The sequence below is a fragment of the Erythrolamprus reginae genome, chromosome Z (genome assembly GCF_031021105.1).
Source record: "Erythrolamprus reginae isolate rEryReg1 chromosome Z, rEryReg1.hap1, whole genome shotgun sequence".
NCBI lineage: Eukaryota > Metazoa > Chordata > Lepidosauria > Squamata > Dipsadidae > Erythrolamprus > Erythrolamprus reginae.
The window spans coordinates 91,797,716-91,811,118 of NC_091963.1; the positions used below are offsets into that span (position 1 = coordinate 91,797,716).

General features: G+C 43.4%; 1 protein-coding gene across 3 annotated transcripts in view; it reads right to left on the bottom strand.

Moving 5' to 3' along the window:
- The window catches only part of UBA6 (ubiquitin like modifier activating enzyme 6), a 135,865-nt gene that overhangs the window by 30,425 nt on the left and 92,037 nt on the right, over positions 1 to 13,403 (bottom strand). For all 3 annotated transcript variants that reach the window (XM_070726958.1, XM_070726957.1, XM_070726959.1), the window contains 2 exons: positions 9,424 to 9,493; positions 3,371 to 3,442 (listed from right to left, as the gene is read on the bottom strand). In XM_070726958.1, the coding sequence (XP_070583059.1) occupies positions 3,371 to 3,442; positions 9,424 to 9,493 (142 nt within the window). The remainder of the gene's footprint in view (positions 1 to 3,370; positions 3,443 to 9,423; positions 9,494 to 13,403) is intronic.

Here is a 13,403-nt window from a genome sequence, read left to right on the forward strand (position 1 = left end):
TCACATAAAAAGCCCTACATGGCTTGGGACCAGACTATCTTCGGGACCATCTTCTGCCATACACCTCCCAGCGACCAATAAGAACTCACAGGGTTAGCTTTCTCCGGGTCCCATCAACCAAACAATGCTGACTGATGGGCCCCCGGGGAAGATCCTTTTCTGTGGCGGCTCTGACCCTATGGAACCAACTGTCTCCAGAGATTAGTATTCTCAACACTTTACCAAAGCTACCACGCTTCCACAAAGCTTTAAAAATCTGGCTGTTCCAGCAGGCCTAGGATGGTTGACGTGTGAATCATCTGAATATGAATGAGGAATGTTAGTACAAGTATGCTTATCATGATAGAGGTTTTATTAATAATTTTTTTTACTGTTTAGAAATGCTTTTTACTTGCTGCAAGCCGCCCAGAGCCCTTCAGGAGTTGGGCGGCATATTTATTATGTATATATGTGTATATATACTTAAATGCACACTCTCACCACCACCCTGCACAGATCACCTCAGTAGCCAAAACCCTCATCTCCAGAACCAAACACCTAGCTGACCAAGACCATTTGAAAACTGAATTAGACAAAGTCAAAGATGTATTAATTTCCAATGGATTTGAAAGAAAAACAATTACAAACCTAATAAAGAAAGAGACAACCTCCAAAACCAAGACAAAGAACAGGATAATGGCATCACCCTCCTCCCTTACATTAAAGGCACTATAGACAAAATTAGCAAAATTCTACACAAACATAATATCAAAACATCATTTGTCAATAACCAGAAAATATCCAACATCTTAAGAAATCCAAAAGAAAAAATCCAACTTGAAAACCAAGGAATTATGAAATACCATGCAAAACATGTGCAGCCACATACATTGGACAAACTAATCAAAGAATAAACGCACGCATTGCAGAACATAAAAATGCAGTCAAAAAAGAAGAAAAAACTTCCTCCCTTTTCCAGCACATTAAAAAAACAGGACATAAAATTGACTTCGAAAAAACTAAATTACTCTCCAAAACAGAACACATATATAAAATAATAATTATGGAAGCCATAGAAATAGAAAAACACCCCCTCAGTATGAATAAACGTGATGACACGTCCCGCCTATCAGAAATTTGGAAATGAGCCCTAACCAAAAGAACATATCACAATCATCAACATGTCAATCCTTTAACTAAATGTGATTCCACCAACCAATGAAATCATTAAAACACAGCCACCCAATCTATTTGCAACATTTAAACAAAATTTCCACCCCCACCACTATTTATAAGGAACAAATGGTAGTTGCAAACAAACTATATTCAAAGCAGCACGAAGCTAATAACTTCAGCCTGATGATGGAGAATGTGATTTCACCGAAACGTCGCATAGACACTCAAAATATTACATGGGGTAAAACCTGAACTCAGAACAATCTACATACATATCTATATCTATATCTATGTAGATTGTTCTGAGTTCGGGTTTTGCCCTGTGTAACATTTTGCATGTCTATGCGACGTTTCGGTGAAATCACATTCACCATCATCAGGCTGAAGTTTTAAGCTTCGTGTTGCTGTAAATATGGAATGAAACATTCCATATTTACAGCAACACGAAGCTTAAAACTTCAGCCTGATGATGGTGAATGTGATTTCACCGAAACGTCGCATAGACATGCAAAATATTACACGGGGCAAAACCCGAACTCAGAACAATCTACATACATATACCCGTGAAAATCTACGAAAACAAATATCTATATCTATATCTATATCTATATCTATCTATCTATCTATCTATCTATCTATCTTTGTTTTTATAGATTTTCACAGGTATATGTATGTAGATTGTTCTGAGTTTGGGTTTTACGCTGTGTAATATTTTGGGTGTCATAATATTACAAGGGTTAAAACCCGAACTCAGAACAATCTACATATATATATACATACATAATATTATATACATTATATACCAGCCTGAAGATGACGAGTGAGACCTCGTCGAAACGTTGCCAGAAATTTCCAAATCCTACACGGGAAGAAACCCGAATATACCAAGACCGTCATATATATATATATATATACACACACACACACACATATTATATATATAATGACGGTCTTGGTATATTCGGGTTTCTTCCTGTGTAGGATTTGGAAATTTCTGGCGACGTTTCAACGAGGTCCCACTCGTCATCTTCAGGCTGGTTTTCTGTCCTTGTTCTAGGGCGAACACAGCGAGACCTGAGCTGCCTTCCTTCTATAAATACTGGTGGCTGAGTGTGGTTTAATGGCTCAGCAATTGCCTGCTGTGTAGAAACTTCCTGGTGAGTCAGTGGGGTAACACCTGGGGTTGTTGATGTAACTGAGGTATGCTGATTAGTTAATGGTTGTGGATTAGGCATGATATCCTGAGAAGTTGGAGCTTGCAGGTTACTTGATTGTTTTGCAATGTGTGTTCTGAGTCTGTTTTCAGTTTCTATGGCTGGGATACGTTTGAGGGCTGGTTTCCAGATGTCTGGTAGACGGGAAGTATCATCCCGCTTGTTCATATTTTGATACCTCCTGCCTACCAGACATCTGGAAACCAGCCCTCAAACGTATCCCAGCCATAGAAACTGAAAACATTTCCCTGCTGGAAAATGAAGTCAGCATCCCCATAAAGCTCATTTGTGGAGGGAAGCATGAAGTGCTCCAAAATCTGGTAGATGGCTGCATTGACCCTGGACTTAATGAAGCACTGTGGACCAACACTAGCAGATGACATGGCTCCCCAAATCAACACAGATGGTGGAAACTTCACCACTGGACTTCAAGCATCTTACAGTGTGTGCCTCTTCATTCTTCCTCCATATTCTGGATCCTTGGTTTCCGAAGGAGATAAAAAGATTGCTCTCATCAGAAAAGAGGACTTTGGACCACTAGGCAACAGATCAGGTCTGTTTTGATTTAGGTCTGTTTTGATTTAGCCCATGCAAGACGCTTCTGACTTTGCTTCTTTTTTAAGGAGCGGCTTGACAAGAGGAATATGACATTTGAAGTCCATGTCCAGGATCTATATCTGTATGGTGAGTCCTTGGTTTCCAAAGGAGATGCAAAAGTTTTCACAGTCTGTGTTGATTTTTACCTTTTAAGTTGCATTACTGAAATAAATGAATTTTTGTACGACTTCTAATTTTTTAAAATTTCATCTGTATTTTGGGGATAAGACTTATATTAGGCATATGTAAAAATCAAGCTAGAGCTTATTTTTTGAATAGGTCTTATCTTTGGGGTGGAAACACAGTATCTATCTATCTATCTCCATCCATCCATCCACTATCCTAAGCAATAATCAGAAAAAAAGACAAAAAGAGGATACACATTATTCAATAGTTGAACTTACTTTGTTAGAAGGTCGGAACTCCTGTATCTTTAACTCAGTAATTATCTTGAAAATAGTGTCTTGTGATACATCCTATATTTCATTAAAAAAAAATTATTAACTGAATGAAACAGGCACTCTTTTTTCAAAGCTATTTGCATTTTATAATATTTGTTACAGCAGATTTTTATAAGACTGTATTTATCAAAATATAACTGATGTTTCCTAGACAATATTTCTTTCACATATAAAATTATATAAATAAACCTGCAAGGTTGCTTATTGCCTTTTTATTAGCAGGTATTTTAATATTACACAATGGAAATAATCTCAGAGTGTGTGTGTATGTGTGCACACACACACATTTAGATAAAATGAAGAGGGAGAATATTCAACCCAGAAAATATCTTTAGAACATCTATTACTCCCTTTAAATCCAACTAAACATTGGATTTAAAAGGTTGCCCTCCCTGTTTCTTCACTTTTCAAATTACTCTGAACAACTAACAAAAACAGACTAAAGGTAGTCCTTGACCCTAATAGAGACTGCCCATTAGGGTTGAAAACTGGGACAATGTTAAATGAGCAGCCTAAAGTAACGACCAGTTCTCCTTGCTCTCACCAGTGCATTTCCTGACACCCAGTAGAGAGATCCTGGGAGGCCTACCTGGCACAAGCCTGCCTGTTTTGGGCTTTTCTAGACCTTCCCCACCATGAAAGCAGGCCTGCAGTACATGTAAAATTGTCTTGCTAGGGAAAAACAATGGGGAAAAATACTGGGTGCTTCTGTCTTTCCTAATTCTTTTTCTGTCTTTCCTTCCACCAAGATTCCCTGTATTTTGGGGCAAACAAAAAAGTTAAGTTACTTAGCCTTTCAGAGCTTTCTACTCCGATCAGGTGGTCAGCAGAAAATTGCAAAGCTTTTCTGGCACTTGCCTGGCTTTGGGAAGCCAATCATTGCATAAAGGGCAACTTCAGGAATAGCTTACTAAAACTTTTCCCCTGTTTAATGCCATCCTTCCCATTTCAATAAAAATAAAAAATCCAAAGATAAAAAATCCAAACCCTGCAAAAAATAGTTGCTAAAACTAGATTCCCCATCTACTTTCCAATCCATATCCTTTTGAGATACTTACCTCCAAGCTGAAGAATAAAGGAAGCTAAGATGTAAAACATTTCTGCAACATTTCCCTTTGAACATAATCTCCAAAGTTATTCAACAAAATAAAGGATGTTGGGTGTTTGCAAGCTTCAAGTCTCCATCTGTCTGCTAGAGAAAGGCAGCCTATAATCCAGTCTTTCAGTTTTAGCTGGGCTCTAAGACAATCAGATGGACAGCTAAACTTCAAAGACATCCTCCATTTTGTGGCACAAGTCTCTAGTCAAATAATTTTGGAGATTATTTTTTTTCTCTTCCAGTTCTAGAGAAAAAGCTGAAGAAAGATTTTCTCTCCTTTGCTGCTTAATTCCTCTTGAAGTAAATGTAAGATTTTAAATAAAAGGGAATAGAGATTGGAGAAGATAGGGACTTTAAATTTAGCAACTAATTGGTGTAGTGGGGTGAGCAATTAAGTCCACCTTCCCTATTTGTTGTTATTGATGATCATCACAATCAGTCAGATGTTCAGACTGAATTTGGCATTTTTGTCTACTATTAAGTTCTTATCAAGGATCTGTGGATAGGCAAATATGATGTTACAGATATCATTGCAGGATGGAAACTGTTTCCAGTAAAGCCAGCTTTTGCAATTGACTGATGGAAAATTTCTCAATATCTATGTTATTCAACAACTCCAGTTGTTTTGGGATTATACCTAAGGCATTTATTACTACTGGTTTACTATTATCTCTTTTATTCATTAAACATGAAATTCAGTCAACTGAACATTTAAAAATGTATCACTTTGTGATCGGAGTAGATCGGAACTTTTTATTTTTGCCCCAAAATACATTGACTGGTGCTGATAGTTGATACAGGTTGCTGACGGCATCCTAGATATCAACCAAGCGTTGTTATTGAAGAAATGTAGCTTTCTGGAGAAACAAGGGGCTAAACAAGGGGTGGAGGCATTGAGGCACCGAGGGCTGATGGGCTGATCAGCTGGGATTTGGGAATGGCGGCTGTAAGAAAAACAATTGAGCCACCGATTGCCTTCTGCCTCTTACACTCACCCGAGACTGAGATTGAGAATGATTGTATGAACCTAAGACGCCGGGACGCTGAAGGTGGGGGGCGCTGTGTGTTGGAAGGATGTTATTTCGCTATTGCAAAAAAGAGGAAACGGAGTGCCATCGAGATCGTGTCGTGTGGAGGTTACTAAGAAGCGACTTGCGAGTGTGTAGGCTACGTGGAACTACGAAGGGGCAATGGAGATAGAGGTGTTATATAGTGGGACTGAAGACTACTGGAGATCGACCAGGGCATTTGACGAAAATTGGAGCTCCCATAGAGAAAGAACTTGGGACATTTACAATTGAGGTAGAGAAAGAATTTTTACAGTACTGGTCACCGATTTTGACCAACACCAGAAAGACCGAACTGTATTTATACTCTGAGATTCAGATACTGATATTCGACGTTTCTAGAACTTTTACGACTTTGAGAACTAACCAGCCTAACCAACTTGGAGTTTGGCGCCCTCTTGCTGCTGCTTTTTGCTCTTTGCTTTTGCTTTTTCCCCCTTTTAAGAACTATTAGCAAATTAATGACTTCTATGCTATTTTGATCCATGTGTTATGTTTTATGTTTACTGTCTTTTAATTAATTTTAGGGGTTAAATCCTGAGTGAATGGGATTATATTATTAGTGTTTTTAATTAATCTATTTTTAAATTAATTATTAGGGTTTTTTAGCAATGGATTTCTATAATTACGGGAATGAAAGGAATGGGGGTGGATGGGAGGGGGATGGTAAATGGAATGGGGTGGGTGGGTGGGATCATAGTATGTATGAAATGAATGGATACAATTTAAATGAAATTCTTGGCACACCTGACGCTGGAGAGGCAGGAGGGGAGGGGGCACCTATCTCTGGGGTGGCAGAGGGTCAAAATATTCCAGTCTTGCTGGAGAGAGGCAGATATGGCGGAGGCCATGGAGCTAGCCGTTCCAGGGGAAGGAGGGATCGCTGCTTAATAGCAATTCCTTCTTCCGGCTCCATGAGCTCAACCCAAGGTACTGGTGATGAGTGTAATTCTGGCCCTGGGCTCAGGCTGCTGCTACTCAATGCCAGGTCGGTGGTAAATAAAGCTCTCCTCATCCGGGATTTGAGGAGGCCGACTTGGCTTGTATGACCGAAACCTGGCTGGGCCCGGAGGGAGGAGTTCCTCTCTCTGAAATTTGCCCAGCCGGGTTTCGGGTATTGCATCAGCCTCGACCCCAGGGAAGGAGGGGAGGAGTGGCTATTATAGCCAGGGAGAGCCTTTGCCTGTGTAGGCTCGTTGCTCCAGAGATTGCGGGTTGCGAGTCCCTCCTGGTGAAGTTGGACTTAGGGGTTCAGGTGGGCTTGTTACGTACCTGCCTCCCAGCTGCGTGTCAATAGCCCTGCCAGTACTGCTGAAGGAGGTAGCCGAACTGGCGGTTGGGTTGCCCAGACTTATTGTCTTGGGGAACTTTAACCTAACGTTGCTGGGTGAAACCTCTGGACTAGCACAGGAGTTCATGGCCATCAAGTAGTACAGTAGTACAGGGTCCAACTTATGAGGGGGGGCACGCATCCGACATGGTATTCCTCTCTGAGCAACTGAGTAATGATCTGAGACTAAGGGGCTTAGAAATGTTGCCTTTTGTCATGGTCAGATCATTTTCTACTGCGGCTTAACTTCCTGGCTCCAATCCTTCCCTGCAGGGAGGCAGAACCAATTAGGAGGTTCCGCCCCAGACACCTGATGGATAGAGAGGGTTTTCAGAGGGCGCTTGGGGTTATTCCAGATACACTCGTCCACAGTTCGGCAGAGTCTCTTGCTGAGGCCTGAAACAAGGCTGCAGTGGAGGCTCTTGACCGGATTGCGCCGCGCGACACTAGACCCCGTAGAGCTCCATGGTTCAATGAGGAGCTCCGGGAGGTGAAACGCCAGAAGAGACGTTTGGAGAAGCAATGGAGGAAGAGTAAGTCTGAATACGATCGAGCACTTGTAAGAGCTTTTATTAAGACTTACAAAGTGACGCTCAAGGCGGCAAGATGCGTGTATCATGCCGCCTTAATTGCATCAGCGGAAGCTCACCCGGCCGCTCTGTTTAGGGTGACCCGCTCCCTTCTTAATCAGGGGGGAGTTGGGGAGCCCTTGCAGAGTAGTGCCGAGGACTTTAATACATTTTTTGCTGATAAAGTCGCTTGGATCCGGGCGGACCTCGACTCCGATTGGATAGCAGAGTCCACTGACAATGAGTCAGTCGAGGGGACTGGGGCCCATACTTGTCGACCTGTCTGGGAAGAGTTTGATCTGGTGACACCTGATGAAGTGGACAAGGCCATTGGAGCTGTGAGTTCCGCCACCTGCTTACTGGATCCGTGTCCCTCCTGGCTGGTCTTTGCCAGCAGGGAGGTGACGTGGAGCTGGGTCCAGGAGATTATCAACGCTTCTTTGGGGGAGGGTCCTTTCCGGCTCCGTACAAGGAGGCACTTGTGCACCCCCTCCTCAAGAAGCCTTCCCTGGACCCAGCCGTACCTAATAACTATCGTCCAGTCTCCAACTTCTCTTTATGGGGAAGGTTGTTGAGAAGGTGGTGGCGCTCCTGCTCCAGCGGTCCTTGGAAGAAGCCAATTATCTAGATCCTCAGCAGTCGGGTTTCAGGCCCGGTTACAGTACAGAAACTGTTTTGGTCGCATTGATGGATGATCTCTGGTGGGCCTAGGACAGGGGTTTATCCTCTGTCCTGGTGCTTCTTGACCTCTCAGCGGCTTTTGATACCATCGACCATGGTATCCTTCTGCGAAGGCTGGAGGGGTTGGGAGTGGGAGGCACTGTTCTTCAGTGGTTCTCCTCCTACCTCTCTGGTCGGTCGCAATTGGTGTTAGCGGGGGGTCAGAGGTCGACCTCGAGGTCTCTCCCTTGCGGGGTGCCTCAGGAGTCAGTCCTCTCCCTCCTGCTATTTAATATCTACATGAAACCGCTGGGGGAGATCATCCAAGGGCATGGGGTGAGGTATCATCAGTATCATCCGCCTTCTGCCGCACGAATCCCAGCGACTGGTTAGGTCACACAGAGTTGGCCTTCTCTGGGTCCCGTCGACTAAACAATGTCGTCTGGCGGGACCCAGGGGAAGAGCCTTCTCTGTGGTGGCTCCAACCCTCTGGAACCAGCTCCCCCCAGAGATTAGGATTGCCCCCATCCTCCTTGCCTTTCGTAAACTCCTTAAAACCCACCTCTGCCGTCAGGCATGGGGGAATTGAAACATCTCTCCCTTGCCCATGTAGTTCTTGTGTATGATTCGATTGTGTGTTGTTTTTTTATATACTGTATTGGGGTTTCTTTTTTGGACTTTTTAATCTAAAACTGTAATTTAGATTTTTAAATATTAGATTTGTTTCTATGTACTGATTTTTATCGTTGTTGTGAGCCGCCCCGAGTCTGCGGAGAGGGGAGGCATATAAATCCAATAAATCTAATCTAATCTAATCTAAATAAGGGAAAGGTTTTGGGAAGCTTACCTTTAAGCTGCCTTTTATGCAGTCTGGCTTCCCAAAGCCAGGCCAGAGGAAGGAGATATTCATAGCTTCCTACTGGCCAGTTGATAGGGGATAGATGATAGGCACAAAAAGCTTTGAAAACAGCTGTCATTTTAGCAATGAATTATCACGGCCCTGAAAAAGACAGCTGCTTCCAGGAGGCTGGGAGAGACATCCAAGAACTGCAAGTCTGACAGGATAGGGGTGGGGGAGAGAAGTGGGGGGTGTTGCAGCAGGCCAGTGGTCTGTCAAAAGGATGAATAGCCAGTGTCATTGCAGCTGTTGTAACTTTGAAATACAGTGATATATAGTTTTGAGGTGTCGGTCGTAACTTTACATTGTTGTTAAGTGGCATGTTGTTTTTCAAGGACTTCCTGTAGTGCAAATATTGCATATGAAGGTTTACCTTTTCTGTAAAAGAGATACAATAAATTGTTGCAAACAGTTTTGCTGTACTCAGTATGAAACTGTAATGCCTAAAGAAAAAGGAAAGAGAGACTGTAAGAAACTAAAACAAAAAGGATATCCAATCAAGTTTACAGCAAACTACATTTAACTAAATCTCAAGTCAAATCAAATTCCTTTGGAGAAAATAATTGATGCTCTTAAACTTAGCAGAATATTCTGCGAGGATGTTCAGAATCAATTGAGACCTTCCTAAAGCCAGGACAGCCCTTTGAAGGTCGGCAGAAAGTCACAATGTATACCTAGAAATATAATTTATGAATTTTATTTTTGAATCAAAGTTTTCTGATTACAATGCTCTGGATAAAGGATGTTGAATATATAGAGGCAATGTTTTTCTAACATTGACAACAAGGAATTTATCTTTGGGTTTGTAAATTTTCTCCTTGTTATCCTTCCAACCAACCCTCCAATCTTTTTCTTTACTTCTCTCTTTCAGTCCATTAATTATATTTAGAACCTTGAAATGATTATACAGTAAAGCACTATTATGCCTGATCAAGTATTCAGGATGCTATACTACTGTATTTTCCGGCGTATAAGACGACTTTTTAACCCCTGAAAATCTTTTCCAAAGTGGGGGGTCGTCTTATACGCCGGATATAGGACAGTGGCGCCAATATTTGCGATGGCTGGGAGGGGCGAGAACACCGCCTCCCAGCTGGGCGAGCCTGAGCGGAGCGCAGGCTCGCCCACACGCTGCCTTTGGCAGCACAAGCGTGCCTGTCCGGCCGGGGAACAATCGCCCCGGCCGGACGTCAGTTTCAGCTGGGAGGGCGAGAACACCGCCTCCCAGCTGGGCGTGCCTGCGCTCCGCTCAGGCTCGCCCACACGCTGCCTTTGGCAGCACAAGCGTGCCTGTCTGGCCGGGGAAGAATCGCCCCGGCCGGACGTCAGTTTCAGCTGGGGGGGAGGCGAGAACACCGCCTCCCAGCTGGGCGAGCCTGAGCGGAGCGCAGGCTCGCCCACACGCTGCCTTTGGCAGCACAAGCGTGCCTGTCCGGCCGGGGAAGAATCGCCCCGGCCGGACGTCACTTTCAGCTGGGGGGGGGGGGGCGAGAACACCGCCTCCCAGCTGGGCGAGCCTGAGCGGAGCGCAGGCTCGCCCACACGCTGCCTTTGGCAGCACAAGCGTGCCTGTCCGGCCGGGGAAGAATCGCCTCGGCCGGATGTCACTTTCAGCTGGGGGGGCGAGAACACCGCCTCCCAGCTGGGCGTGCCTGCGCTCCGCTCAGGCTCGCCCACACGCTGCCTTTGGCAGCACAAGCGTGCCTGTCTGGCCGGGGAAGAATCGCCCCGGCTGGACGTCAGTTTCAGCTGGGGGGGAGGCGAGAACACCGCCTCCCAGCTGGGCGAGCCTGCGCAAAGCGCAGGCTCGCCCACACGCGATATGTGTAGCCGCCGCCGTCGTGCCTCGGTTCCGTAGCTCCGCCTCACAGCTGATCACCCTGCTGCCGCTGCTGAGAGAAAAAATGAGGGAGAGAGGGGGGGAGAGAAAGAGATACAAGAGAGGGAGAGAGAGGGGGGGTTAGCAACAGAGGGACAGAGAGAAAGAGAGAGGGGGGATAGCAACAGAGGGAGAAAGAGAAGGAGAGAGAGAGAAAGAGAGAGGGAGAGGGGGGGCAGAAAGAGAAAGAAAGAGATAGCAAGAGGGAGAGAGAGAAAGAGAGAGGGGGGAGAGAAAGAGATAGCAAGAGAGGGAGACAGGGGGTTAGCAAGAGAGGGACAGAGAGAAAGAGAGGGGGGATAGCAACAGAGGGACAGAGAGAAAGAGAGAGGGGGGATAGCAACAGAGGGAGAAAGAGAAGGAGAGAGAGAGAAAGAGAGAGGGAGAGGGGGGGCAGAAAGAGAAAGAAAGAGATAGCAAGAGAGGGAGAGAGAGAAAGAGAGATGGAGAGAGGGGGAGAGAAAGAGATAGCAAGAGAGGGAGAGAGGGAGAGAGAGGGGGGAGAGAAAGAGATAGCAAGAGAGGGAGACAGGGGGTTAGCAAGAGAGGGACAGAGAGAAAGAGAGGGGGGATAGCAACAGAGGGAGAGAGAGAAAGAGAGAGGGAGAGAGGGGGGAAAGAAAGAGAGAAAGAGATAGCAAGAGAGGGAGAGAGAGAAAGAGAGAGGGGGGATAGCAACAGAGGGAGAGAGAGAGAAAGAGAGAGGGAGAGAGGGGGGAAAGAAAGAAAGAGATAGCAAGAGAGGGAGAGAGAGAAAGAGAGAGGGAGAGAAAGAGATGGCAAGAGAGGGAGAGAGAGAGGGAGAGAGGGGAGACAGAAAGAGAGAGAAAGAGATAGTAAGAGAAGGAGAGAGAGGGGGAGAGAAAGAGAGAAAGCAAAAAAAAGAGAGAGAAAGAGAGATAGCAAGAGAGAAAGAGAGGGAGAGAGAGGGGGAGAGAGAAAGACTTTGATCATTTCCCCAGGTATTTTTGTACCTACTTGACCAACATTATTAGTGGTTGCAAAATTGAATGTATGAACTTGTTCATTTCAATAAAAAGAGCCAGGGAAATGATTGAATGTTAAACTGGATGCATTTATTTCTGCCTGTTTGTATTTGTTCTTATGTTTAACCATTGAAAATGTACTTTTCCTCCAAAAAGAATAATCTTTTCATATTTCTTAGGCAACATTTTAAAATAACTTTAAAAGCTGAGGTCATATTATTCACCCTGCTCTGTATCATAGCACACTGCACAGTACTGAAAATTGGCAGGGTCACTAATTAAACCCAACAAGTTAAAATCTGTTTAAGTGACATTGCAAGAGGATAAAGACAGAAAGTGCGGAAAGAGGAAAAAATGGATGGGCTGTTTGGATTGCCATATCATGATATCACATACAGATTCTCATTCCATAATAGATTCTCACATAGGTGTCAGCATGCTGCATGTTAGACTGAAAGATACCTACAGAATAGATGGTAGGAGAAAGAAAAATAGCCAGGTTCACCTTTTTGTGTTGACAAATTATGATGAGTTATAATAATAAACTTAATTGTGGTGAGGAGAAATATGAGAGGCAGACAAGACAGATAGACAGAGACATATGGAGAGATAGACAGAAGAGTGCTCCCACTTGGCTCTCTCTCTCTAAATAATTCATTCATAATTTTAACAATAAGATCTTCATCATTAGTAATTAAAATATTGTGTTATCATGTTCAGAAATGATTTTTTTCTCAATGCAAGTACATCATAGACCTAGACTCAGTTTTTGACAGTCAGAAGAGGGGTAGTCTTATACGGCGAGTATATCTCAAATTCTATATTTTAACTGGAAAAGTTAGGGGGTCGTCTTATACACCCAGTCGTCTTATACGCCGGAAAATACGGTACTCCATTAAATAAAGTAAAAATAAGGATTATTAGCCTAAAGCTAATTGTTACTGGCTGTAGAAACCCAAATAAATGACTTGGAATTCCCATGTAAAAAATAAAAATAAAATAATGATAATAATAATAATAATAATAATTATTATTATTATTATTATTATTATTATTATTATTATTATTATTATTATTTATTTGTATGCCACCCCTCTCCGAAGACTCGGAGAGGGTCACAGCAATCAGAACAATATACAAATCCAATATTGAAAAAGAAACAAAACATTTAAAAAACCCATAATTAAGAACCATACAACATAGTCATACCACACATAAACTATATGTGCTTAGGGGTATCTCAGTTACCCCATGCCTGATGACAAAGATGGGTCTTGAGTAAGTTACGAAAGGCAAGATGGGTGGGGGCTGTTCTAATCTCTGGAGGGAGTTGATAATATCTTATTTTTTTAAACTTATTTTTTGACAAGATTTGGAAACAAAAGGTTTCCAATGGACATATGACAAAATAGAGAACAATGGACATATGACAAAATAGAGAGCAAGTCCTTGAAGCAACGAGACATTTGGGAAGTATCAGGAAACAGT